The sequence below is a fragment of the Sardina pilchardus genome, chromosome 15 (genome assembly GCF_963854185.1).
Source record: "Sardina pilchardus chromosome 15, fSarPil1.1, whole genome shotgun sequence".
In the NCBI taxonomy this organism is placed as follows: Eukaryota; Metazoa; Chordata; class Actinopteri; order Clupeiformes; family Clupeidae; genus Sardina; species Sardina pilchardus.
In genome coordinates this window covers 27,926,068-27,953,180 of record NC_085008.1, presented here as the reverse complement: position 1 = coordinate 27,953,180, position 27,113 = coordinate 27,926,068, and the positions used below count along the sequence as shown (strand labels likewise).

General features: G+C 42.2%; 4 protein-coding genes and 1 long non-coding RNA gene across 6 annotated transcripts in view; 2 read left to right on the top strand and 3 right to left on the bottom strand.

Moving 5' to 3' along the window:
• Positions 1-1,032: 1,032 nt before the first annotated feature.
• Positions 1,033-4,437, bottom strand: LOC134102249 (tripartite motif-containing protein 16-like protein). Its single transcript, XM_062556297.1, has 6 exons — positions 4,008-4,437; positions 3,615-3,704; positions 3,230-3,463; positions 2,902-3,046; positions 2,758-2,814; positions 1,033-2,630 (listed from the first exon to the last, which is right to left on the bottom strand). The coding sequence occupies exons 1-6, from the start codon at positions 4,416-4,418 to the stop codon at positions 2,095-2,097; spliced, it is 1,473 nt and encodes a 490-aa protein (XP_062412281.1). The 5' UTR covers positions 4,419-4,437; the 3' UTR covers positions 1,033-2,094.
• A 1,614-nt stretch (positions 4,438-6,051) lies between these two features.
• On the bottom strand, positions 6,052-9,350 carry LOC134102166 (uncharacterized). Its single transcript, XR_009941490.1, has 5 exons — positions 8,905-9,350; positions 8,082-8,146; positions 7,592-7,669; positions 6,917-6,992; positions 6,052-6,574 (listed from the first exon to the last, which is right to left on the bottom strand). It is a non-coding gene; the product is annotated as an uncharacterized LOC134102166 (long non-coding RNA).
• A 290-nt stretch (positions 9,351-9,640) lies between these two features.
• Positions 9,641-15,731, top strand: LOC134102135 (basic immunoglobulin-like variable motif-containing protein). Its single transcript, XM_062556138.1, has 10 exons — positions 9,641-9,766; positions 10,540-11,098; positions 11,848-11,977; positions 12,065-12,160; positions 12,461-12,565; positions 12,652-12,746; positions 13,216-13,348; positions 13,465-13,548; positions 13,723-13,819; positions 14,101-15,731. Exons 2-10 carry the CDS (start codon positions 10,615-10,617, stop codon positions 14,395-14,397), a joined length of 1,521 nt encoding a protein of 506 aa, XP_062412122.1. The 5' UTR covers positions 9,641-9,766; positions 10,540-10,614; the 3' UTR covers positions 14,398-15,731.
• Positions 15,732-18,294, bottom strand: zgc:172121 (uncharacterized protein LOC337599 homolog). The gene is made up of 8 exons (XM_062556141.1): positions 17,909-18,294; positions 17,761-17,828; positions 17,484-17,656; positions 17,072-17,175; positions 16,810-16,971; positions 16,459-16,664; positions 16,026-16,102; positions 15,732-15,934 (listed from the first exon to the last, which is right to left on the bottom strand). Exons 1-8 carry the CDS (start codon positions 17,990-17,992, stop codon positions 15,864-15,866), a joined length of 945 nt encoding a protein of 314 aa, XP_062412125.1. The 5' UTR covers positions 17,993-18,294; the 3' UTR covers positions 15,732-15,863.
• A 56-nt stretch (positions 18,295-18,350) lies between these two features.
• Positions 18,351-27,113, top strand: part of nme7 (NME/NM23 family member 7) — a 37,899-nt gene continuing 29,136 nt past the window's right edge. The window contains exons 1-3 of one of the 2 annotated variants that reach the window (XM_062556140.1): positions 18,351-18,608; positions 24,819-24,920; positions 25,795-25,961. In XM_062556140.1, the coding sequence (XP_062412124.1) occupies positions 18,606-18,608; positions 24,819-24,920; positions 25,795-25,961 (272 nt within the window). In that variant the 5' untranslated portion in view covers positions 18,351-18,605. Of the gene's footprint in view, positions 18,609-19,505; positions 19,597-24,818; positions 24,921-25,794; positions 25,962-27,113 lie in introns of those variants that run through there. The other variant, XM_062556139.1, reaches the window with a different exon arrangement.

Sequence of the window (27,113 nt, the reverse complement as noted above, 5' to 3'; positions counted from 1 at the left end):
GTTGGCTTCATGGTGCGGTAAAAAAATAAAAATCTAAATTTGAGTGTGATAATACTTTCAAATGTCAGTGTAAATGTATTCTGAACACCAGCCATGTAAATGGTAACTATATTCAAATAGAGTTACTCATATTTTGTGTTTTAAACACGTAATCTCGTTACTGGTATATGTATTTCATTATTTTCAAACACTGTACTACAGTACATATTAACGGCAAAGAATGACATAAGGAAAACTGCTGTTATTTTTGTAAGGGAATATGAGATGCTCTAGAAACTGCAATCTTCAACAAAAAATGTTCAGCAAAGTAGCTAACAGTAGGCATATCATGCAGTGGTATAGGCATTAAATACTCTGGCTCGTGCACTAACTTGCCCTCCATTGGCCTACACTGATTTGGTTATGTTTAGAACTGCTCAGTTCAGCTGAGCGTCTAGGAAGGCTGACATTACAATCCTTCGGTTATAATACAGCCAAACATTCACAATTTGGAAATTACTCCACACCACAGCAGAAATTCCCCCTTAAATGCCCTACTGCCATTTCCTCTTTCGGTGGACACATCCCATTTTCACTTATGCTTTGAGACCAGTCTCTCTCTCTCTCTCTCTCTCTCTCTCTCTTTTTTTTTTTAGCTCAAGTCTAAACCAGTACCACACTCACAATTTTGTATCTAAAGACACAAAACGGAGAAATATTGGATAACAAACATTCCATGACCCCAGAACGTGTGTTGCTATTACCATGACGCAGACTGAGATGATTGTTGAAATGACAGTAAAACACTGTGTTAATGGTATAGTATAAGAACACACCTGAATCAAAGTAACCTGCTTACCTCTGTTGATCTTGAGGGAATATTGTGTACATTTCACAACAGGTATTTTCTGTTTGTCATTACCACTTCATAATAAAGGTTGAATAGAGAATAAAAAGCTAAAAGGTAACCAATTTCATAGATTTTTGAATATTTTATTTTAAAAGAGCAAACATGTATACTATTGTATACTATTTACAAAGTCATAGGTCAGGAAAGAGAGGCTATCATTTGCATGTGATGTAGGCTACTTCTTTTATTACTACACATTTATTTGATTATGTCAACCTTTTCAGCCTGGGGATCAGGACAGTGTCAGCACAAAGTGGAGTGGAGATTTCCTGCCCAAGCACAAAACCCCAAGAGTTTTTATATTGCATTTATTTACAAAAACAGGAATCAGGCGGCAATATAAGGAAGGCTAGCTATTTGGAGTAGAACTAAGTTACCTGAAAACAAAAAGACAAAATTAACAACAGGCACTAACTTCACTCCCTCACTAACTAAAACAGGAGAAAACAATAAAAGTAAAACAAAACAACTCCCAACTAAGCTTCCTAAATGTATACGGCTATTCACAAAAACAGAAAAGACAATAGAAATATAATGACTAAGCTTACCACACAAATGTGGTACAATGTGCACTATAAGATTATGAAAGTAAGCCTACAGTGCACCAACAGGGAGTACTATTCTTGCTTTATACTGTACTGTGAGTGTGCTTGCGTTTGCTTCTGTGTGTATGTGTGCTTCTCTGTTTGTGTGCATGCGTGCGTGTATGTGAGTGTTCACTCATGAGTGTGTTTGTGTGTGTGTGTGTGTGTGTGTGTGTGTGTGTGCATGTGTGTGACAAAGACCTTTTATCTCAGCAGCATCGAGAGCAACATCAACATCTGAATTTATCAACATCCTCTACAACCCTTTGCTAAACACCATGCACGTCTATGCACGGAGGCTGCCAGGGTGATCATACACATAACATTCAGTGCAGTTCCGAACATCACAGCCAAAGATAGTGGTGCTTAAAGTGGCACGCTTTGCATCATTTGCAATCATCATCATCATCTTCATTATTTATTCAGTGAAAACTGCATTTGGCCGGTATTCAGGGGCCCAGCATGAAGGAGGAGAGGCCCTTGAGGACCAAACGCCTATCCCGCCAAGTTTCACATTCCCCCGGGAATCGTTAACAAAAAATTCTGGGGGAAAAAAAGCTTTGACAACTTTGAACACTACCGCATTAGCAGTGCTCATGACTATAGGACATTACAGTTAAACTAAACTAGAGGGTTGTAAATATTCACAAAGGATCCTGCGTGAACTCCAAAGCCTACATAGAGAGGCTCAGTGAATGATGTCTTAACGCTGTGGATAAGAATCATGGGGTCTGAGACTCGGTAGAAAGACAGAGTTCCTGCTGTGTGATCTACATAAACACCTACTCTAGAGGAGCTAGGGATCGGAGGAAACTGAATCTCTCTGTTGTTGTGCTTAAAAGAACAAATTAATGGAGTGCACCGCAGTCTCCAGGACTGCTCATTATATCCAAATAGGCTCACGTAGCCACTGCTTTTCCTATTGATACCTTTATAAGAGACTGCCACAATGGCTCCATTTTGGCCACTCCACTGTGCCTCCCAGTAACACTGGCCTGAAATAGCCTCCTTGCACAAAACTTGATAGACATAATCAAATCTGTCAGGATGGTCAGGATATGACCGGGTCAAGCTGGTGTGCTCCACTTCTGAGTTTTGTTTGGATAGCAACAGTGAGTAGTTTGCTGTGTTGGGATCCAATGTGAAATGACAGAAGTCTGATGGTGAAAAAAAAACACAATTTCTTAATGACCGATGACCATCGAAGTACTGACTATCAAGAAGACAGCTGCAAATCTGATTCATAATGTATTGTGAGTGCTTAGCATGACGTGCAGGACTTACATTTCAGAAACTCCTTTCTGGTAGGCTCCAAGGTCAAGGTCATCTGAGTGTCTGTAACTGTTGGAATAGACCATAATAATGGATTTACAGGATACATCCTGATACATATAAGGTAGGCTACTACTAAACATCCCTAATGCTTACTTTTTTCTGCAATCTTCGCCATTTCTGCGTTGCAAAGGTTCAGTATTTTCTGTTTCATCTCAGAGACCATATTCAGCACATCTCCAAAGGCAATGTTTGGTTTGTATGTGGATGACTGGCTATTTACATATTCTGAAAGCCTTATCTAATGGAGAAAAATCAGTCAATCAGATCAGTTCGAAATCGGAGATATATTCAAAAACGTTAGCTATTCACCCTGCGGTTCTTTTTTTCTTAATTGATACGTAGATAGATAGATAGATAGATATTTTATTGATCCCCAAGGGGAAATTCAAGAAGTAGAATCTACGTAGTAGATGTGTGTAACCTGGGACGCATAAATATCAACATCTGCCTCGGAGAGTTCTTCCAGCTCAGCAGCTCTCCTTCTCAGATCCGCAATCTCCTCCCTCAGCTGCTGCACGAGTCCCTCGGCCTGCTCCAGCTCACTCTGCTCCTTGTCCCTGATCTGCTGAGTGAGCTCTGATGGGATCTTCTCAATGGAACGGATGAGCTCAGTGAAGATCCTCTTATTGTATTCGATCATTGCTTGTGCAGAGCCCTATAGAAGTCAGACGTACCAACAGACAAGCACTTTCCCAATGAATTCCTAGGGCGTGTTGAGAGGCATATACTAAGTTTCATAAGGGAGATACACTTGGTAACTCTCAGAGACAGCAGAACCCCTTAGATATTGTTGTAAATCTACCAACCTTCATGTATCTGACAGCCTTCACCAGTGTCTGTAGATCTTTATCTTTTTCTGTGATTCGGTTGGAAATGTATGCGTGAAGTGAAAGTCTCTGTTGATGAAATAACAGTCACATAGTTTACGATTAATATCAAAAACCTGTTGACCAACATAAAAGCATAAGAAGGATGGACTTTTTTCTTTTGTTCCATATATCAAAACTGACTTACTTCAGAATGACAAAAATAAATATACAGTATATTTCCACTACTGTTACCATGAATAATAATAGTAATATTACTACTATACTACTACTAAAGTTACTAATTAATGAATTACTAATGTAATGTTAAAGTGTGATTAAATGAAATATACTAATTATTTATCTCACATAAAACTGACTTTTAGACCTTACCTGTTGTATACCATGATGTCCTGAATGCTGTGTTTCATGAACAGCATAGTGGCTCTCACAGAGAGATACCCGACACACAATACAGCTCACAAAGGCATTTCTCTCTCTATCAGTGCACTCAAAACATTTGTCTCCCAGTTCAGTAGACGGAGTAGGAGTTTCCTGAATACCACAGTGATTCAGCTTCTCAAGCACATTAGCTAACATGACATTTTTGGAAATAATTGGTCTCGAAGTAAAGGTTTGCCTGCATTCGGGACAGCTGTAAATGGCCTTCTGGTCCTCCTTATCCCATGCTTGATTGATGCAGCCCTTGCAGTAAGTGTGTCCACAAACAACAGTCACTGGACATTTCAGAAAACTCAGACAGATTGGACAACTGAACATGCGTGAAGAAATAGCCTCTGCCATTGTCAGCTCAGATCAGAGGTTGAGGCTCTCTTACGGAATTGTGCAGAGGTACGCAGCTATGTCTAGAGTTCTTATTCACAAATGCAGACCAATCAAAACCATGCAAATGGTTTCACCACATTTTTTTTACCTGAGATGCATGACGGTGCTTGCAAAAGAACTCTCTCTGTGGTTGTGTGGTTATTTCTGGGGAGATCCACTGAGGGTAAGGGTTTGTGAGGGTCTATATCTGCGTCATGTCCTCTCTGAGTGAGTGAATAGATAAACAAATCAATGATGGAATAAATTAATACCGGTAAGCACATTTATGTGAAGAAAATAGACAATGTTGAAAATAGCACATTTATCCATTCATTAAATACTTATTAATCAACAGATGATATCCATGTAGGTTAGTTTCAGATTAATTGTCTTTCAAATGAGAGATAAAAATGTGCGACTATAAAGGCCAATTAAACTAGTTCCTTATAATTACCAATCCATCATGCATGCGTGCTATTTGACCACGAGGAGAGGCTAATGGGAACTGTGTCAACCACATCCTCACCTCAAGCAAAATGTTTTGTAGAGGTGGCAGGAAGCAGTGGGTTTCATGCTAAGCTGAATAGATTGCAAGTGGTGTGTGCAACATGAAGTAGACTGAGTAGACCACAGTGGAAACTTTCACAATGTCTTCATGCAAGGGCTATACCTCATTTCATGGTCTCCAAATTCAAGAGCAGACTCATATTTTCAGCAGAGACCTTTTTTTTTTATCATTATTATTGATAGGCCTATCTACCTAGGGACACACATCGTTATCATTTACAGATCATAGAGGGGCTTATATTCATGGGTTTCTTCAGGTCCCTTTCCACAGGTAGGCTTATATAAAATCAAGCACCTTGATTATCAATGCAGACTGCATGGTGCCTGATTAATACACGGAAAGGGACCTGAAGAGACCCATGAATACCCACCATCAAGGCTACACAGAATGATTGGCTGATTAGCAAGTTGCTAGCTGAACTATACCCAGACAGCAATTTAGCTCTTGCCGACGTCGGGGCGGTGTGCCTGCGCCGACATAAAATGCCTCGGCGCGATGTCCTATGCAGATCGGTTGCTAATCGGCAAGATGTCGGGAAGATGTCGGCATTAGAATGATTGCCGACCGCGAGCCCACCTAAACCCGATATTATCATGACCTATGCGGCGCGGTCCCACTAGAGTGGCGGAAAGCATTCGGACGCCGCTCTCCCATTGACTTAACACTGGAACAGCTGATCTTCGGCTACGTCTCTCGAAAATCAGCCCTTCCAAAGTTAAGTCAAAAGGAGCGAGACGTTTGAATGCTTTCCGCCACTCTACTAGGATCCCACCGTTATATTAGGTCTTATTGATTTGCTTAGGCTAGCTGCTTTCAGATCGTGTTCACACGTTTCCTATTGTGTAGCCTATCAACAACAGTTATGTGATATTCCACTAATAACGTGACACGGCTTCCTTAACAATTTGACGGGAGCTAGTTGAGAAGTAAGCAAAGCCCGTTTAGGCTACTGGCAACCTGGGAATGCCAGTCTAACAGAAAACAAGAATGGATCAGTGATATCAAGTTTGATGGTTGAATGAGAGAAATAACAAAATAGGAGGGCATCTGGAGATGACCTTGGACATTTATTTTACTTGGTCTTTGCAAAATATCAAAACATTTATTTCAATACTCAACTCATTTATTTAATTCACATTTATTTCAACACTCACCTAATCGCATTGACAAATACAACAAAAATAACAAATCCCTTCAAATAGTCTGTCAGTTTAAAATAAAACAGCCAGTCAGTCAGTCAGTCAATCAATAGGTGGGTTCGACTTAATGTAGACGACTGCAGACGTGATTATGGACAATTCCATGCTCCCAACTTGGGAAGTTTGGGGATGGCCAGTATAGCGTACATGCAGCTGTTATGTTTGTATTAAACAGAAGCTAGATATGTCATTAATTTACATTACATTTAAATCTAGTGTAAAGAAGATTATTGGAAAATAACCAGAATCAGCTATAAAATATGAAATAGGCCTATTGTCAAAATGAAGGTGTATTGTGCATTGTTTTTTGGAGTTGTTTTACATAGTCCATTTTCAGCTGGAGTCCAACCTGCTCAGCCTTTCAACAGCTGGGGAAAGTACAGGAAGAAAATACACAAAATTAGACAACACATAATTAACAAGCAATGCGCATAATACAGTAGTTTACTGACAACAGCAGAGAGAACCTGCCAAAAATACCTGTGCATCCAGCAGGAACTGATCTTTGACCATAGAGGTTAACAAAAATACATAGTATGAAATGTCTTGTTTTTTAATAGAACTGTGTGTGAGTGTGTGTGTGTGTGTGTGTGTGTGTGTGTGTGTGTGACCAAAAGTGACTACCAAGTGCAATCTCCGTCTCAGCCTCTAGCCTACCATAACACAGTATAGACACATAAAAACACATCATATACTAAAATATGTCTTACTTAGAGGGGTCCTGTGTGGAAGGCCTGGATGGGATTGAAGGGTTTCACAACCATGCTGCGTGTGTGTTCACAGACACTTGAAACACAAAGATTAAAACGGTTAAAACAAAGATTGATTCTTTCAGGTAATTAGTATTAGATCATTTCAGATTCAGTCAGAATGACTGTATGAATGAGGGCAGCCTTTTTGCACTTTTTGCTCAGCCTAGCCTACATCAAAGAACCGGCAGAGAGAGAGAGAGACAGACACACACACTTTTCTTCCTACCCAAATTAAAAACAAAACAGGCTGCTAGCTACTCTAGTGACTACCAAGTCCCATCTGTGTCAGCCTCTAGCCTACCATAACACAGACTAAAGGCCCATTCACACCAAGAACGATAACTATAAATAAATATCGCTCTCGTTAATATGAATGACAACGTTCACACATAAACTATAAAGATAACGACATCAAGAACGATATCGTTGTTGATCACTTTCAGAGCGATTTTGAGAACGATAGAAAACTAACAGCCAATCAGAACCCATAATATTCTAGCCATCACATTCATTAACATGAGTGACTTTTCTTATCGTTGGCCTGTGTGGACGCTTTTATCGTTATCGTTATCGTTCTTGGTGTGAACGAAGTATAGACACTTAAAACACATCATACACTAAAATATGTCTTACTTAGAGGAGTCCTGTTTGGAAGGCCTGGACGGGATTGAGGGGTTTCACGACTCTGCTGCATGTTTGTGTTCACAGACACTTGAAACACAAAGATTAAAACGGTTAAAACAAAGATAAATGATTTTCAGGTAATCAGTATCAGATCATATCAGATTCAGTCAGAATGACCGTATGAATGAGGGCAGCCTTTTTGCACTCTGCACAGCCTAGCCTACATCAAAGAACAGAGAGAGAGAGAGAGAGACTTTTCTTCCAACCCATATTAAAACCGAAACAGGCAGAATACATATTATAGTATTAATTAATTGTAGAAATATTATCTTTAATCTAAAGAGACCTGCTAACTAGCCACCATGCTCTCAGGTCAAACTAACTTGACTGTATAGTTTTAGACTAAGACAACTAGTCAGATTGCAGAATAGACTAGATGACTTGACTGGACTGGTCATGTAACCGCACTGAGTGTCTGTGTGACAATTTTGTTAATTACCTTGTATTCAGTTGAGCGCATCCCTTCATCACTGGTTGACTCTTGCTGCCAATCATCTTGTGGCACTAGGAAATACAGAAAAAGAGCCTTTACACAAAGCACATCATCATCCAGAGCTAACCCAATGCATCACATATATAGAAACTTACACGTTTACTTATTAGTCAAGCACTCACAGACATGCAGAGGTGAAAAAGTCCAGCTTCAGAAAATAAAAGTCCTACCACATCTATGCCAACCATTCACTTAAACCAGCTGATTCTAATTACCACAAGTCTTCAGCTACAGCAGCTAATTAATGAGATCACCTGTGATAAGTGCACAGGTGGAACCAATACATGGCTGGATTTTTACTTTCTGAAGCTGGAGTTTTCCATCTCTGCAGGCGGCGTCCGCTCTACTTCCGGTTATTTCGCTGTGTACGGCCAGCAAAGTGGCAAGATAATTATGCTAACGCTAACGCTAGCGCTAGCTACCTACCTGACGTTTGCTAAAAACACGTCCCGTTAAAGCATTTTATAGCCACAACAGACGTCATAGGATACAATATCTGATTTAAAACACTTCTACAATGAGTTTACTTATGTGTTATCCTAAGTTAGCCATATATATACATGTAAGTTAGCAGTTAGCAGCTAACCAGATAGTTTGAGAAACGTCTTGTGTAACCGTTAGCTGCTAACGTTATTATCTTCAAAAGGTTAATCTACACCGTATTATGCATTTTACCAAATATGATATATCATAGCTGCTATCATATCATATCATATATTAAATCATCATATCATTTGCGACATACGGATTTTACACAAGCTCAACGTACCTTCGTGCTTACACAGCCAGCTTGACGTGGACCAACGAACGGACTTCTCATACTCGTCGGCAGCAGGCAGCATTTAAAAAAAAAAAGAAGCGGGATCGGCTAAATGGTTCTTCACGGTTCCTCCGCCGATCTCCAATGTGCGCTGTCGGGTAGACTCGTCCCGCCGATGATTTGCCCACCTAAACTGACAAGTTTTATTTGATGTGCATGGGGAAAAAACCCTGCCGATCCTTTGCCGCTGGTGCCCTCCAATTGCCGACGTCGGCAAGACTGAACGTGCTGTCTGGGTAGAAGCGGAGCAGCTAAAAGACAAGTTATTAGGTAGGTCATATAATTATAATATTGTAAAACGAAATGTACTCTGAACTAACTTTCAATGTAGACTACTGAATGGTACATGCCCTTATTTGTGAATTTCAATGGTGAGAATACACCCCCACCCCTTCCTCGTCCCTTGAACGAACACAGATTGGTGTGCTGCTGACCTCAGAACAGTAGCAGTCCGTCTAAACCAAGAGGTTCCATCCAGAGGGTGGAGATTTATCGAAGCCACAAATAAATGCCCATTCAGTGAAAATACCGTCGAGTCATAACAAACTCCTAGGACGTAATTAGATCGTACATAGATCAATTTTGTATAACGTTGTTGTTAAATATCCGCAATGACGTGGATGCAATGTTAAATTAAATAGCCAACATCATCATACTAATAGATCACCCCCTGTAGGCCTCCATAAACGGTACAGTCTGATGAGGAATTGTAGCGGAAGATGGGATGTGGATGTGGGTCGTGGTGGTGATGCTAAGCTCATTTTGAATGCAGTTTGATATTTTATGAACTTCTGCATGATATTTAAGAAAGGTATGTACTCCTTATTATATTGAGTTCACGAGCGGTTTGATGCAGTATAGGCATATGCCTCTGATGTTAGTGAGAAAGAACCTCCTTGTGATCTCATAACAGTCAAAGATGGCAACAGTTAAAGTGGCAACAGCCTTTGATTAACATTAAGCTATACGTTATTCCTCGAATTAATGTCGCAATTTGAAAGCATTTGCTGTAGCACTAGCCTATGCAGACGATAATAATAGGGTATCGTCCTGCCAATAAATTCAGCGTCCTAACTCGCTGGGTGAACAGTGCGTTGCCTTACAGGTACAGTAGGCTACATAGCATTTTGTAGGCTACCTGTAGGTGGAAGCACACAGATTTTTTTTGTAAGAGACTCTTTAAGAGAATGTTTTTGTTTTCGTCTATTATTTGCTTAATTGTTGCCTGTGCTGCATGCACCGTATCTTTTTTTTTTTTTTATTGCATGATGACTGTTGGAATAACCTCTCAGCATGTAACACTCAGGAACACAGTTCTAGTAATCTAATGCTTAAAACAACACTGTCAGGTCACTGATTAGTCTGTTTTTTGAATGTAGCCTAATCATAATCTTGGCTGGAAAGACAAGGGGAAATATTTAGATCCACTATACTTTGCCAAAGCATAAGCAAGCTATGCTGGCCAGTGCACAATATCAAGTGCTCTATGAGTGGACATTGGACAGTGGACAGTGTTACCCAGATCAACTCAGAGTAGAAAACCCATGTGTATTTTCATCAGTGTTTGTCTTGTCTCCATCATAGCAATTCCATGATCTGCCAGGCAACTTGACACAGCCTGGCACATTTCTCTCCACAACCTCCCAAGTTCACCACCCAATGCCTAACGCTGTGAATAGCCAAGGGGAAAACACATCAGGCACCAGTGACCAGGCCACCCCCGCTGCCCGAGGCCCCGGCCGGGACGATGAGCGCAGCATCCTGAGCTCCTTCACGCGCGAGGCGCTGCGGGCGCGCCGGGCCTCCAGCGCCGAGCTGCAGCTGCCCTGGACCTGCCCCGTCACGCACTCCAGAGAGAAGTTCTACACCGTCTGCTCCGACTACGCGCTGCTCAATCAGGCCACCGCCATCTACAGACCCCCCGACAGCACCCCCAGGGAGGACGGGGAGACAAGCTTCTTGTCGTCCAACACTGTGAACCTGTCGCAGGGCCAGCTTGGACTTGGAAGCAGCAGCAGCAGTGTTCCCATCGACGGGGACTATGACATGGAAGTGGTGTCGTCTGGCAACTCAAAACCCATCCTTGCCTGGGAGATTGACACCACCGACTTTGATGCTGTTTTGACACGAAAATCAAGGACAAGTAAGACCCATCAATTATTAAACAACTCCGTCTCAGCTCTGGCACATTGTCACCCCAGGCTCATCTTGCCCTTGCTTGCTCTGATCATAGCCTTCCCTCACAGCATCTCTAATTACTGAACGGCCTGTCTTCCAGGAGGCAGGGGTTTATGCACTGTTAATAATGGAGTGGTAATGTAGCTTATGGTTATTTTGCAACAGAGCCTGGATTGTTTGATGGCATGTGAGGAGCGCCAGGAAATGACAGAGCTGTCCCAGGTGCCATCTGGTGCTGCTTGCATAACGCACTCTATGACATCCGGGACATAAGAGGGGCTCCATTTGCCTAGCACTGGCTAAAAGCTCAGATTGTCCACTGATGGTCTACTGATACTTATAGCAAAACTGAATGGAACAGTGGATTGCGTCATTCATTGCATCTCCATAATAGTGTAGTGGACATTGTGGGTCCATTTGTCTGCAGTGAATTCAGCCAAATTTACTCCGTTGACTTATTTCATATTGGCGACGTGACGCAACCACCTACTTTTAGCATCATGTTTCTTGTAACTTTTTTGTGCAATTTCATGGTAAATACCACTATGTTTAGGATCAGTCTACAGTTCTCTATCTCTATACAAATATTCATTATTCAAATCATTTGCTAGATGCTGCTGGGAAGGAAGAACAAGTAGAGGGAACTGTGGAATTAAATAATCTTAATTTGACATGTGTGCTATAATTGACTTTGAGATACTTCTGATCTTCCAGGCAATACAAAAAAATTCAGCAGTAAAAAGATGAAGTCTGCTGACAGGCCGAGCAAGAATCTGCCAGACATCCCAGCTCAGGCGTCTATGGAGGAGATCAAACAGAGGAAAGTCATGGACCTCAGGAGATGGTAAGAGGCCGGTACAGAAACGGTGGTTATTAATAGCTCCGCCACATCATTAGTTCCCTCATCATATTCCTCTGCCATGTGTTTCAGGTACTGCATAAGCCGGCCACAGTACAAGACATCATGTGGGATCTCGTCATTGGTTTCCTGCTGGAACTTTTTGTACAGCACTCTGGGAGCAGGAAGGTATTTGTTAAGCTAAACTAGGCCTTGTAGGTTTGTACTTACAGTGAAGCAAGGTGTTCAATATAGTTCCATGAAGGAGTGTTGCCTACATACTGTAGTAGAGTGGACTAGATGTCTTGATGCAGATTGTCAGACAGTAACTCTTAATAAATTAAGACCTATTTTGACCAGTGGTTAAGTAATGGGAGGGGAAAATGAAACATTTCTCCTGCAGTATTTCAAAGGGTCATTCACAAAGATGACGGAAATAACTTTATAATTTAGTGTGTGTAACCCCAAATATGTCCTCTCTGTTTTCAGCCTTCCACCCATTTCCCAGGAAGAGGCTCTGCATATTCTGGGGTTCCAGCCGCCCTTTGAGGAGATCAAGTTCGGCCCTTTCACAGGAAATGCCACTCTCATGCGGTACGTACAGTACGTAGGTCACAATGTCCTCCTACTACCTGACCTTTTCTTCACAGTGGATAGATAAGATATCTTTTGTCAAGCAGGTGGTTCAGACAAATCAACGACAATTTCCGTGTTCGAGGATGCTCTTACATCCTGTACAAGCCTCATGGAAAACACAAAACTGCTGGAGAGACAGGTGAGACACCTCTGTCAAATGCCCCCCTCTCTAAAGAGCTTCATGAGAATAGTTAGAAACAGTATGTCAATGCTAAACCAAAATGATACACGGAGCTATCCGTCACAAGTACTTGGGAGTTAATGGTATAGTACAGTGGTTCCCAGTACAGCGCTTTCAACTTTTTTAATGGAATCATAGCCTAGTCTAGAGTTTACAAATGAAATCCTTTCATTTCATGTTTCCATATCATTATGATATGATTTGAAATGTTTTATTCATGAATTACAAAATATTTAAAAAGTTCATTTTTAAGTCTTCTCCACCATAGCCCTTTTCATCTCATGTATCCCCTAAGCAGCTTGCGTACCACAGTTTGGGAATCCCTGGTATAGTAGCGCTTATCGAAGGTGCCTGCATGCCATGATAGGGTGATTTTGTAAAGCAGGTCCATTGTGTGCTCATGCTGCGTTTGTCCTCGTGCTAACAGCTGAGGGAGCATTACTGAAGCTGACCACGGGACTGAAGGACGAGTCCATGGCCTACATTTATCACTGTCAGAACCACTACTTTTGCCCTGTGGGCTTCGAAGCTACGCCGCTAAAAGCAGCCAAGGCCTACAGGTATGATGGGTGCTAATAGGCTCAATCAATCTACTGTATTTGACACCGCATAGATATTTTCAGTAATAAGTGCATTTATACTTTGAAGAGGCTACAAGGTTTCTTGTTGATTGTAGGGGATCTCTTCCTCAAAACGATATGGAGCACTGGATTCTCATTGGGGAACCAAGCAGGAAGCATCCTGCTATCCATTGCAAAAAGTAAGAAATCATCCCCTTTTTTGTCATTGAAATGTTCTTTCTTTTCCATGATAATAACTATCAGTAGCTATCCTTTTTCCTTTTAACGCATCTAATGTAAGATTTGAAGCACTGATTATAGTAGTGGGACTAGCTTTGAGGATGTGTGCTGTGATGGAATCTCTTGCTTTTTAGGTGGACAGATATTGTGACAGACCTGAACACGCAGAATCCAGAATATCTTGATATTCGCCACACAGAGAGAGGCATCCAGTATAGGAAAACTAAAAAGGTCAGCTTTTTCCCTAATGGATTTTGCATGTAAGTTTTACACTCAAAAGTGCGAACATATCCACAGTTAGTGAACCTGACTACTGGCTTTCCCTTCTTCCGCTATATGTGTGTGCACACAATCAGGGCTACTGTCAAGAATCTTCAAAGTGCTGCAGTTCACTGATGTGTGTGTGTATGTGTGTGTGTGCGTGCCTGCGTGCGTGCGTGTGCTTATACTGTATATATATATATATATATATATATATATATATATATAAACTTGCCTTGCCTTGCTTTCAGGTGGGTGGAAACCTGCACTGCATCATGGCATTCCAGCGGGTGAATTGGCAGAAATTGGGCCCCTGGGCTCTGAACTTGGAGAACCTGCGTTATGACAATCACCACCAGGGGGCAGAGCAGAGAGGGCAGGGCGGTGCAGGCGAAGGATCCGAGGAGAAGGGCGCAGTCAGGCGCCTGGGGCGCTCCAACAGCACGGGGACCCAGAAGTCCGACGCGGCCTGGAAACGGTTGTCCAACACAACTGAGTACAGACAAAGGAGCTCGCCCGACAGCGACCTAGAGGAGGACATCGACTGACTGCTGACTGGGGAATTGTGCTGAGTCATTGTACATTTGATGATAAAGTACAGTGCAGTATTTCATCTCCAAAACCCACCCAAGAAGCAGGTTAGGCATTTTATTTGTTCGACGCAATAGCTTCAGTCAGCTTTCAAGACCATGTCTTACGTGTAGTGTGGATCATAAAAAATGTTTTACTTGCACACGACACAGAGCATATACGAGTGAATAGTTTCCTTTAAGTGTGCACTTTGTGGCTAGCAATGTGTTGAGCACTGCTAACATCCAAGGCAACATCCTATCGTTGTATGCTTTTGCTTCCATCAGCTGACCTAAATGGAAAATGTTACTGTGTAAAGTAAAGAGGGCAAACCTCAACCAAGTGTTGCAATACGCTGACCAAAGCATGAGAGCGATGAGTCCTGCAGCTGTGCAGGGTTGTACAAAGTGTAATGGGCTGTTATTTAAATGGTTATTAAGCCATAGAGGACACGTCCTGTGAAGTGTAGAGCATGAACAAGGACACGCTACAGTTGTAGTTGTGAGCAAGAATCTATCCTCATTCAAGCCACATTCCTATTTAAAGTCTGTGTCAGCAGACACTACTATCAATGCCTACTCCCGAGCATCTTAAACCTGTGTATATGTATTGCACCCACTAAGTGGATGAATCCTATATTGGGAAGATCAGGAGATCAAAATTAAATAGTTATACTATTACCAATAGCTATACTATCAATAGCTGTTTACTATTTCTAAGTAATTTAACTGCACTTTTTACGTAACAAAATCTGTGAAGAATTATTTTCTGAACATTACCTTTTTTGCATAGTGAGAAACTCGGAAGAAGTGTCCATATTAGCATTGTCCTGCACCTTGACTCCTGTCCCTGCTACTGTCAAACACTACATATTCGGACTTAGGCAGATGCACTTAGGTAGATGCAGGGCCTAAAGACTGTCTCTAAAATGCAATAAAATGCTATAGTTTAAGAGCAAAATTATATCCTTCCTATCAAACCTGTAACTTAACGGTATTCAGAGTGGGTTGTAAGACAAATAAAGTAGTGCAGATTAGGCTTATTACTGTACAGGGTGAAGTAGTGCAGATTAGGTTTATTACTGTACAGGGGGATATTTTGAGCTTCTGTGTAGTTAGGAATGAATATTCTAAGAAAGACAAGAGGAAAAGTCTGCATGATTGCTTACCTGTGCTGTACCGGGCTCTGCCTGTCCTTCCTTTGCTATGGGAACATCGTATTAAGTGTCTAGTCACTAAAACGGTTGTACATGCAAAGAACTGTGCTACCTTGCTGTAGTTCTCCTTTATAAATAAAAATTTCTACAACTTCGTATACATCAGTGGTGACTTTTATTGCAAATGGCAAAGATTCCATGATTGTACACATACAATTATTATTTTTCTCTTTTGAATCTCTGATAGCAGCACCCATGCTATTGTATCAGCAGCACGTGAACAGCTTGTTATTGCAGTGTACTGAGGAGTTGTCCTCTCAGCTCTGCAATATCAGCAGGACGAACACAACAGCATCCTCCTGCCAAACAGAGCTTCCAGTCAACTGAAAATGTAAAGGATCAGGCCACATCACATGACGCTCATGACACGATTATAATATCTGCACCTACCTATCCAATAAGCACCCAGAGCTGCCCACTCCGGTGCCTGCCAAATGAAGGGTGGTGTCTCCTCTGATTTTATCCACCTTTACATACAATACATAACAGATTAAACAAACACCATAACTGCATGCATTTAAATGCTTTAGGTTAGATTCGATTATTGTAAATGCTGTAGGTTATTTTAATGCAATGTCTTAGTTGTAAGGATGCATTGAGGTTTTAAAATCCACAGTTCTGTCTGTGATCCTCATGACACCTCATTCAATGACCAAGCTGTAAAAAAAATGTTTAAGGGCAACAACACAGGTGTGGTCAAAATTAGCACGACTTTTCAAACGAACCTACTTGGTCAATTCATCCATTTTTCTAAATGTTATATTGTCTGTCAAAGCATTGTAGCAGGACGCAAGAGTCTGTTCATGGTCCTAAAAGGCCTCACCCCGTATCATGATCCCAGCCCTCGCTGCTGTTGGGATACGCAATCCAGCTCACGTCAGGACTCCTGAGTGACCTGATGGACTCTAGAAGAGGCTTGACCAGTGCAGGAGGACAGCAGTTCAGTCCGACAGCAACCAGCTGCTTTGATCGACAGGCCATTTCCACAGCTTCACTGAATTTCTTCCCATTTGAAATAGTTTGCATATCCTTAAAAATAATACAATTTGCTAGTCTCGTTTTGATATCACATATGACAAATACTAACAATTAATATCACTTAACATTTGGAGAGGTTAGGCCTATGAACCCCTGTTGTAGAGTAGTACTATAAGAAGCATGACAGTCATGTTACCTTACAAGAGAAGGACAGCCAGGCTTTCGTATCTGGAAACTCTCTCAGCAGTTCCACCAAAGCCTCTGCCTCTTTGAAACTTGGTATAGTTTCCATGGCGATAAGATCAGCACCAGCAGCAACCAAGGCACGGACTTGAGGCCGATGCCAGGCTTTTAGCTCCTGAGCGCAGAGGGCAGATGCTTCAGTCACTACGTGGCAGGCTGTGTCAGGTGGCACATGCGTTAAATGCAGTACTGTTACATGTCATGCAAAGCCTCACCTCAACACTCATTCCAGCTTCATATGATCCAGTGTACTCTGACCCATCATGAAGAAAAGCTCCATAGGAACCCACAGAGCCTGCCACTAGAGGCTGCTTACGGTCTTCAGGAGAAATGTGTACGTAAGCAAACATTAGCTGGGGTATGCAGGTGCCAACACGGTTAAATAATTAAGCAGTAAAGACATAGCATCAAACAGGCTAAGATGTCAAAACTTTCCACATGGGTGTCTGGTGAGTGACTTGTCTGTCATGGATAGCCTCGAGCATTCTGTGACTTTATACATTAGGAGACAACCAGTCAATCAGGGCCAAATTAATTACATTGTGACAGCATTACCTCCTTGAACATTCATTAAATTCTGTTTTTCAGAATATTTGATTACTCTGATGAGGGGATTGTGGGCCCTACCTGATGGAAAGTTATCAGATGTGAAGTCGCTGACTGCTTCTTTGGCCAGCTGAACCCCTGACCTCAGCAGTATTTCAGCCTGGTCAGGTGTCTGGTGCAGATGTTGTACAAATCCCTCTATGCTGGCTTGGTATGTAACTGTTGTGATGACATCGGAGCCACTGCTGAGAAATCTGTAAAAAGCCAATTATCCAGATTGACAACGCAACAAGCATAGCCATACAATTACAAATCAAACTATGATCACATTGGCTATGCCTGTCAAAAAAGGGCATACCTATGATGTGCATCCTTGACAGCCTTGGGGTTTGTGTGTAAGAGTCTAGCACTCCACAGTGGATCGCCCTGCAATGTTTGTGGACAGTGAAAACATGCATCTCCACAAGACAATGTGCAATTTGGTGGTGTATTCTAATGTAGGCTACCTGTATTTTAAACCCAGCTGCCTCCAATTCTGTCGATAGACCTCCGTCCAAAATGAAGATATTTGCCGCACCTTTTTCAGTCATTTCTTCTTGCCTCGATATTACAGAGTTGACATCTGGGGGGACTTATTGTCGAATGGGAACAGGCAAAAAGAGCACTTTATAATGCCTCTGCTAATAAGTAACTTTGTTACCAGCTAACAAAGCTGTACTTTGCTCTAATGTAGCCACCTTGTTGATCAAGGATCCGTTCTCAAAATCACAGTTGACATGGCTTTTCGTTTAAATTAGATAAAACTTATCTTGGGCAGTTAATTTGAGAATACACAGGCCTAGAACCCAAACAAAACATTTGTTGATTCTGACTGTCTTGTGTTGTACGTTTCTCTGCACACAGAGTGCAAAACCATCTTGACAGAGTGGTTGCACACATTGCAGGAGGTCATAGTACTACTTCCGGGTTGGATCACATATTTTACTAAATCATTTATTTGATCGTTTTCAAAAATATTCAAATAATCACTGAATTAATTGTTTTGCATATGCGAGATCATAGATTTCTAGGTGCATATGGCTTTTAAATAATTTATTAATATATGCGTTGCTATGGTTACGAGACTTCAAGCTCCAGTCTGTTGTTGGAGGAGAGAACGAGCTTTTTAGCTAAGATAAACATTATCCGAGGACTCCGACTACAATGGTAAAGTTACATGAATATTTGTCTGTGTTATGCTTGCAGGCTGTTTCCTTTCGACGCATAAATATATATTATTCGGGTGTACTGAGTGTAGATATTTTGTAGGACACGCCAGACCAAACCAAAGTAACGTTAACGTTAGCTAACTAACTGTCAATGTTGGTTGTTGCTGCTGGCTGGTTGTTTCACGCAATGTTATGGATTGATATTTAGCGATGGATGGCTCATTTAAGTAGTGTTAATCGAGGAAGTAGAGTATATCCAGGTTCCCTGAAGTATTACACTATCAACAGCAAATAAGTTGGTTTGGAACCAATTTAACTAACATGCTTGGATAGCCTGCTAGCAGTGCTAGTCAGCAGCAGCTAGCGTCAGTCATATTTTGGATGTTCTTTAAATTATTTTGCAACTTTAGTACGGTCTCCAACTAGCCTATTCTTAATTCTGGTCGGTGAAACCGGTGGGAGAGTAATATTTTTCACTGAATGACAGACATGGCATACTTTAGTAGCCAGTATGAAAGTTGACGTTACAAGCAACAATATGGGTAACGTTATCTTACCAGATAAATTCTGTAAATGCTTCGTAGCTCAACGTTATCCTTACATTGGGGTCCAGGTACTAACTTTGCTGTTGTTGACCTGTGAAATCCAATTCTGGATTATTTGATAAATGTACATAACTAGGCTACTACAATGAAGCATAGCACACACTATGATTCTGTTCAAATCCATATACCACCACTAGATGTCAGGATTAGCCTAGTCATTACAGTCACAATTTTCGTATCTCTATGGCACTGAGTCATTGGGCCCCAAGCCTGAGGGTTCCCCTTAGTTCAGAGTTCAGAGAATCTACCCTTTCATAATGAATATACTTTTTTTTTACGAATATCACTTACCCTTGTAATGTTTTGCTTTTCATGTTATATCACTATTGGGCATGGCTGGTCCAATGTACTGATCCACCCATGCATTTCTCAAAGGATTCTGTAAGTATTACACAGAATGACACACTTTATACCAATCAATAATTTTCCGACTTTTTAAATACCTAAGACACTAATGATATTCAAAAATGACATCCTAATTGATGCAAAAGTTAGGCCTTGGTTACTGTTGGCATGTTATGTTTGTGATTTTATGGAGGCATGTGTCATAGACACAGCGCATCGTACAGTATGTCTTCACCCTTTGTAGGGTGTCTTTCTCAGTGCAGCTTTTCAGTTTTCTTTTCAATAGGGAATCCTCATAAACAAGCACATATTTCTATGTTGGTTCACTTTTACTTGTAGTTGGGTGTAGTGAGTGGAATAACGGAATTACGCCTACATGTTAGCTGAACAGTTATTTCAGAGATTATGTGGCCTCGCCTCCCAGATTGATTGAGCTGCTGTCTGTCTGTACAAGCAGTATGACTCAACATTTAAACTCTGCCATGCAATTACATTTGTCTTTTTGATGCTACAACAAGTACATACAGGAAGACTAACATAACTCACCAAACCAGTTTTGTTTCTTAAACTTTAGCCAAAGGACATTTCGCAATAGTCTTAAACTCGATGCACGTGTGTGTGGTGATACACGTTGGATGTGGTGGAAGCCTGCATGTCATGTCCTTAAGTTTAGACAGACCTGGTCATGAGATATAGTCTAACTGCATCCATTGATATGTCATCCAAGCCTGTTGCTGCATTTGACAGTGAGGGTGTTATTGGGCTTTCATCATGCATTTACATTAAAACAACAGGTTAGTTCATGTAAAATAGAACATTTGGTCATTCATTTGCTCATCATTACAGCTTTATTGCTGTTCTTTATCTGTGAAATGCACAAGGTAGAGTGCATTTTAATTCCATTGCACTTCCTCATATTTAGTGAATCTCTCCTCACTGTCCTCTAGCTCAGGGCACCTCAGTTTGTTTGGTTCCAAGGATCCCTTTTGGGGTTTAACATTTTCTGTGGACCCCTCACAACTGTAACAATTAAGCATACCATTTGTGTTCTCAAAAGTTGTGGCCCAGTCCACTATCTGTTAGTTTGGGATTTTGCATCACTTGATGACATGGACTGACTCAGACATTTCTACACAATTATCAGCTTGCTAGCTACAGTAGCTGACAAGTAAGCCAGTAGGAATGATTCTTCTTGACCGTTTTTCAAGTTACATGTTAGTGTGGGTGGGAGCAAATAGAGACGATTTAGGCCTAATAGAAAAGGGGCGTCATCTCTAGATACATTTTAAAAGAAAAAATAATAGCCTTAATCTCACAATTATAATTAATTAAATAAAGCAAATTATTTCGCGGACCCCTTGGCTATGGATCCCCGGACCCCACTAGCCAAACAACAACAATAGTGGTTCAGAATGAGCCCTAAACAACTCCAGCTTATCAACACATGGTTTTGAGAGCACGGAAGGGAGGGTGGAGTTTGGTCGACTGTTGAGCACAAATCTCAACAACCTTTCATCAGAGCTGGGCTGTTTAAACACTGCAGTCATGTTCTGTGTAGGTACATTAGGCTACATTAGGCTACATTATGGGCAGTTTGATGTGGTCTGCATTTTACTCAATTACTGTTTGTGTTCTACTGAAAAACAAATCTTTTATAAACAGTTAGCCAATTCCCCGGAGAATGACAGATAATGGAAGAATCATTTGAGGGTGAATTAGGCCTACCCTTTTACGTGATTTCAATAAGTGTTCATCTACTTCTCATAGCCTAATTCTGCTGCTATTGATAGACCACAATATTACCGTAATTTCCCAACTATTAGCTGTGGTTTATACATTGATTTTGCAAACATTCTTGAGCTATGAAGTTAATACACGGAGGCAATTAATTTGATATTACTATGGTTTTGTTAGTTTAACTTGCATAGATAGATAGATAGATAGATACTTTATTGATCCCCAAGGGGAAATTCAAGTAAAACATTGTCCTGCGTAGTATACCCAATGCGGCTAATACACAGGAAATTACTGTATGCTGTTGCCCTTGTGGTATGAAGCACTTTGAAAGCTTTTCTGTTCATAAAAGATAACCACCAAAAGTTATATTATGTTTGTCTCAAAGTTGGTTCCACTGATCAGTCGGCAGTGTGTGCAAGTCGGCAGTGTGAAATGTTTCCAATCATAGAGCTAGGAGGACTAGGAGACGGTAGGTGTCTGAGAAAACATTTATGTTGTTGGACTTCCAAGAAGTGGTCTGTAATACAAGCTCTCTGTTGCTTGAAAGATATCATAGCTCTGAAACCAATTAGCATTGTTGTTTTGAGTTTCCATTGTGGATAACCACAGGCCTTATTATATTCCTTTCAGAGTGGTTAAGTTGTAAGTGTATATTAGTATACTGTTGTTGTTTAAATGAAATAAAACATATAGGCCTGTCTTTCTGTAGCTGAACTGCTCTAAATAGAGCAAAATAGTCAAGGAATTGGTTGTCTCTTTCGCTAGTGGCAGTGCCTTATGTGTCCTGAGTTTAGTAGATAGCCTTCAGATAGCTGCAGACTGGGAAACTGATGCTACAGCTAGAGCTACACTGGATCAGTACCTGGCCCGGTCCAGTGTTTTATTCTCGGGGTCCCAAAGCCGGTGATCCTCAGCTGTCCTTGGCTACACTCTGACCTTCTGTCCCGACACCAGATCTCTCACGTCTGTAAGCTGCTCACCACCTCCAGCATGACAAGCATGAGGAATCCGGGGATCCCAGCGAGTCGTTTCACAGTCGTGGCAGAAGGCCATGGCACGGCACGTTTCGCACTGAGACTTCACTCATGTGTCAGAAAGATAAACACCTCAGGGCCTGAGCGAATCCCGTTCACAATAGACAATAACTTAAGCTTGGGTTCAATTTCCATGGCATGTACACGTCAATAATTGATGATCACATTACACTTTATTTACATGAGTAGGCCCATGGCATAGCATTTACTGATTCAGTTACAGCTAGTCATGTGGTGGATGTTTTCATCCAAAGTCATCCAAAGGTATCCAAAGATGTGCAAGCACGCTTAATGAGTATTCAAGGGGAAAATATAGAAGCTTTGCAAAACCATCAAACTATGCCTCAGTTAGACTTTGGTGACATATTAGTATGCGAGTAGGGGAGGAGTGTAGCCTAGTTTTTGATTGATGTGACATTTCATCGACCACACAGGGTCTGAAAATTCCAACCTAGCAATCATGAGTATCAGATGTATGTTCTTTTTCTGTGTGAAACGCAGACTAAATCAACTCTGGGGCCTGACTGGCGGCCATGTTGGCTGCACTGGTGAGAGTTGATGAAATCGATAGTTCCCTATTTGGGCTGGACAGTGGGGGATGACTGTAGGACATTGGTATGGAGTAATTTGATGGTGTGTGTGTGTGTGTGTGTGTGTGTCTCTTTGCTCACAGGAAACAGGGTTTCCTAGCAGAAGTGTCTCTACCAATATAGCCAGTGAGCCACTGCTCATTTGCCTAGAGATGCCCGTGCTTGTCAATACTATCAGCAGCACAGCTGCCTGTGCAGTAAAAATAGTTTGTGTAGCTGGGGGCTGGGCCCCACCAGACAGATAAACTGCTCAATTATGTGAGCGAGGGTCTCAGATCACACACACACACACACACACACACACACACACACACACACACACACACACACACACACACACACACACACACACACACGCACACAGCACTCTTCAGAGGGATGAAATGAAATATTAGTGTTTAAGTACAGTGATTCTAGTTCTGACAAGTTGACTGTGTTGATTGAAATATGTGCTTGATGAGAGGTTATATGAGAGGACATATTTAGTATTGGCTTACTTTAATGTCATATCATCCGTGGGCTAGGCTAGGCTTGGCTATATCCTCTGAATGTATTTTCACAGAGCAGCCCTGTGTCTCTTTTCCCATATACAGGGAAGCTTTCATAATTCCCGGATCATTAATGGTTGTACATACAGCAATCAATGGGTTACTATTTATGGTCTTTATTACTACTAGGAGGTGAATGATTGATCAGATAAGCAAATGGAAGTGAACATGTTGTGCAAATGTACCTATATGACTGGTCAATGGTACCGTTTTGATTAGGCTATTACTTACAGGAGCTATGTGAGGGAGTTAATAAGGTTTTTTAGATACTCTGTTGTGTTAAGAATCTTCTGTCTATTCAGTCAGGTTATTTGTTTTGACACTATGGTATGCCATGGTACTTCATGTAGCTTATGCCAAGTGGCATTGATAAATCACATTCTGTTTGTCCTTGAGTGCCATTTGCAGCAGTAAAAGCTCTATCCATACCAGGAATATTTACGCTGAAAGTGAATTCACGGTGCTGGGGCACGTGTGCGTGTTGCATGTAGGTGTCATGTTTGTGCTCCGGTCAAAGAAAAGCTGCAGGCATTGGAGTTATGTGTCCCTCCACCCACTGGGTGGTGGTATGGCGTGTCAGAGACGCCTCCATGTTTCATTTCAAGGGCATTGCTGATGGGAGATGAAGGTGAAAGCTTGAAATGTGAGGCACAGCAAGTATTTCTCAAAGGACAGACACACAATACACACACACACACACACACACACACACACACACACACACACACACACACACACACACACACATTCTGAGAAATGCCACTTGAGTACTTGAGTACTCTCTCTTCTTGGGATTCCCTGTTCTAGATACATACAGGCACACACTCACTCACCCACACACAACTGTTCAAATACATAATGCTTGGGGTGGAAGGGGGGGAAAAAAAGATCAGAAAACAAAACAAAAACATGTTGACCTTTTGGCAGTCCCACAGCAGGAGTCTTTAGCCTTCGAGCTCTTCACAGCCAGGGATGTGCTCCCCCAGCTTTGGAGCTTTGGAGTCTGCTGTCGGTCCCTGGGGGGAGTTGGGAGGAGAGCACCGGGCCATGGAGCGGTGAGGTGGGGTGGGGTGGAGGAGGAGGAGGGGCGGAGGGGCGGAGGGGGGGTGGGAATCTCATGCTGCTGCTGGTTCACAAGCTGCAGCAGGGTCACACTGACATGGCAGGCTGCCTGGACTGTCACCTCCAAGCCGGGGTCAGCCAAGAAGCTGTGTCCGCCTGTCTGCAGGAGCTGGAGGTCAGCTCTGTGAACTCCAACACACACACACACACACACACACACACACACACACACATGCTCCTGCACCTCCTCTGCTCCCTGTGGCTCACTGTATCCCTTGTCTCCCCAGGAGGAGCGCTTTGCCTTCCTGGCCGAGTGGTACGACCCGAGCGCGGCGCTCCTGCGGCGCTACCAGCTGCTGTTCTACCCCAGAGACGACTCCGTGGAAATGGTGAGCGGAGCGCACAGGGCTTCTGGGTAAAGGGGAACTGAGCGAGCTCACGTGCCTGGAGCTGCAGTCATCACCATCCGAGTTCATCATAGCGATGGCGTCCCTCCCCTGCCACAGGAGCACTTGTCGCGGTGATGAGACACAGTAATCCTGTGCCGTGACATTCAGATATCCAGATTTCTGAATGTCACGTTGTTCCTAATCCGGTTAATAATCCGTTCCCCCCACAGCCTTTCAGGATGGCGACCTGAAATTAGCCCTAATAGAATTGCCCCACGTCCCCTCCACTCTTGTCTCACCCCCCCTAATGGCAGACTGCATTAGCACTATTGATCTCTATGTGGCCAAGGGTGTGTCTATTTTTCACATCACTGTTTGAGATTACCATACAATGATGGTTTTAGACTGCATCCATGCACCCTTGAAATATCATTGACCTCAACCCGACCCATCCACTTCCTCTGTAAACCTAATTGGTTTCAATGAAATTTAGATGACTGGTTAATTGAGCACTAAACAAGAATTTATGACTGCATGGGAAGCTAATGTCTTGACTGTCACGATGAAAATGAACGAATACATTAGTTCAATGATGTCCTCGTGTGTTTGCAAAGACAGGGAATTTCAATTTGATCCTGTTGAATTGTGTGTGAAAGCTACTTATCATTCTATAGCCTGTTAATTTATATGTAGTCTGATTAGGCCTGTCAACAAGTGCTTGGTCTGGATTGACTGTGGCCCTGAACGGGTCCAGATGAGTCTGAGCTGCAGTGTGTTGTTTTGAAAATGTGAATCCCTGAGATGAAGGCTGATGGAGTGAGCCCATGAGAAGTGAATTGCAGAGAGAGTGACACGTCTTCCCTTGTCTCACCAGTTTGACATGAAGAACCAGCGCACCTTCCTGCGGAGGACCAAATACGATGAGCTTCACCAGGAAGACCTTTTTGTGGGCAACCGCATTAATGTGTTCTCCCGCCAGCTTAATCTGATTGGCTACGGGGACCAGTACACAGCCAACAAACTGGGTAGCAAAAAAGAAAGGTATCCCTATTGTCTTTTGAATGCTATGCATGAAGCATGAAATTGAGTGTTGTGTTATGATGTAGTCTATTTGCCAGTACACAGCCATTCAACTAGCAAGAAAAAGTGTTTCTTAGAGATCATGCATGTAAATTGAAGCATGAAATTGTGCACTATACTGTGATGCTGTCTTCAAGCCAGACAGTTACATCACAAATTGTCAAATACAAATGAAGTATTTCTCCATAGGTTGGTTTGACTTGTGGAGCTTCTTTGAGGGATGTAAGCTATGTCTCCCCAAAAGTGTTTCTCAATTAAATAGTTGCAGAAAACAAAATGCAGCTTTACATGATGTGGTGTCAGCGCTGTAATTTGTCTTGCCTCAGTACACTGGCTAACAGTGAATTTGGGCTCATTGAAACAGAGCAAGAATGCATTCCAGCTTCACTGAGTGTCTCTCCCCATTCCAAATAAAGCAGGAGGCACATAACGCAGGGAAAAAAAGAAAAATAGTTTAATAGTTCAGTGCAAGGAAGCAGAAAGTCTACCATAATAACCGGGCAGATGGTGTTTCTGGCTTGTGTGTGCTGGGCTCTGCCTCTTGACCTTCCCGTCCAGAGGAGTTCTCATCAGCTCTGTGTTGGGCTAAACAGCACCGCGTGCACCAGGCTGGCAGCTGCACACATCTCCTTGAGAAGCGGTGAAGAGCGGCGCACCGACCTGCTCAGAGTGTCGCTCAATCAGTCCGCTGATTACTGATTACTGATTACTGATTACTGCCTCTCAGACAAACGAGCCAACCAGCACTTTTAAAGCTCCACTTTAAGCACCAATCGGCCATGCTGTACATGGTAATCTCTCCATGCAAAACCTGATTATCTGTTTTGTAATATGCATCAAAATATAGTTACAGATCTGGCTTTGATGTGGCCCTCATATGGCATAGGTTAGTCCAAAATTGGCATGGATTTGGTCCTAATCTTGGCCAGATCTGGCATGGATTTGGGCCCATGTATGGCCCTCATCTGGCATGGGTTTGGCCCAGATCTGGCATGGATTTGGTCCTAATCTGGGCCAGATCTGTTTCCAGCCTGAGCTGCAGCGTAGGGTGTAGATGTGTGATGCTGAGGGTGGTGGAGGGAGTCTGTGAGATGAGAGTAGCAGTGAGAGAGT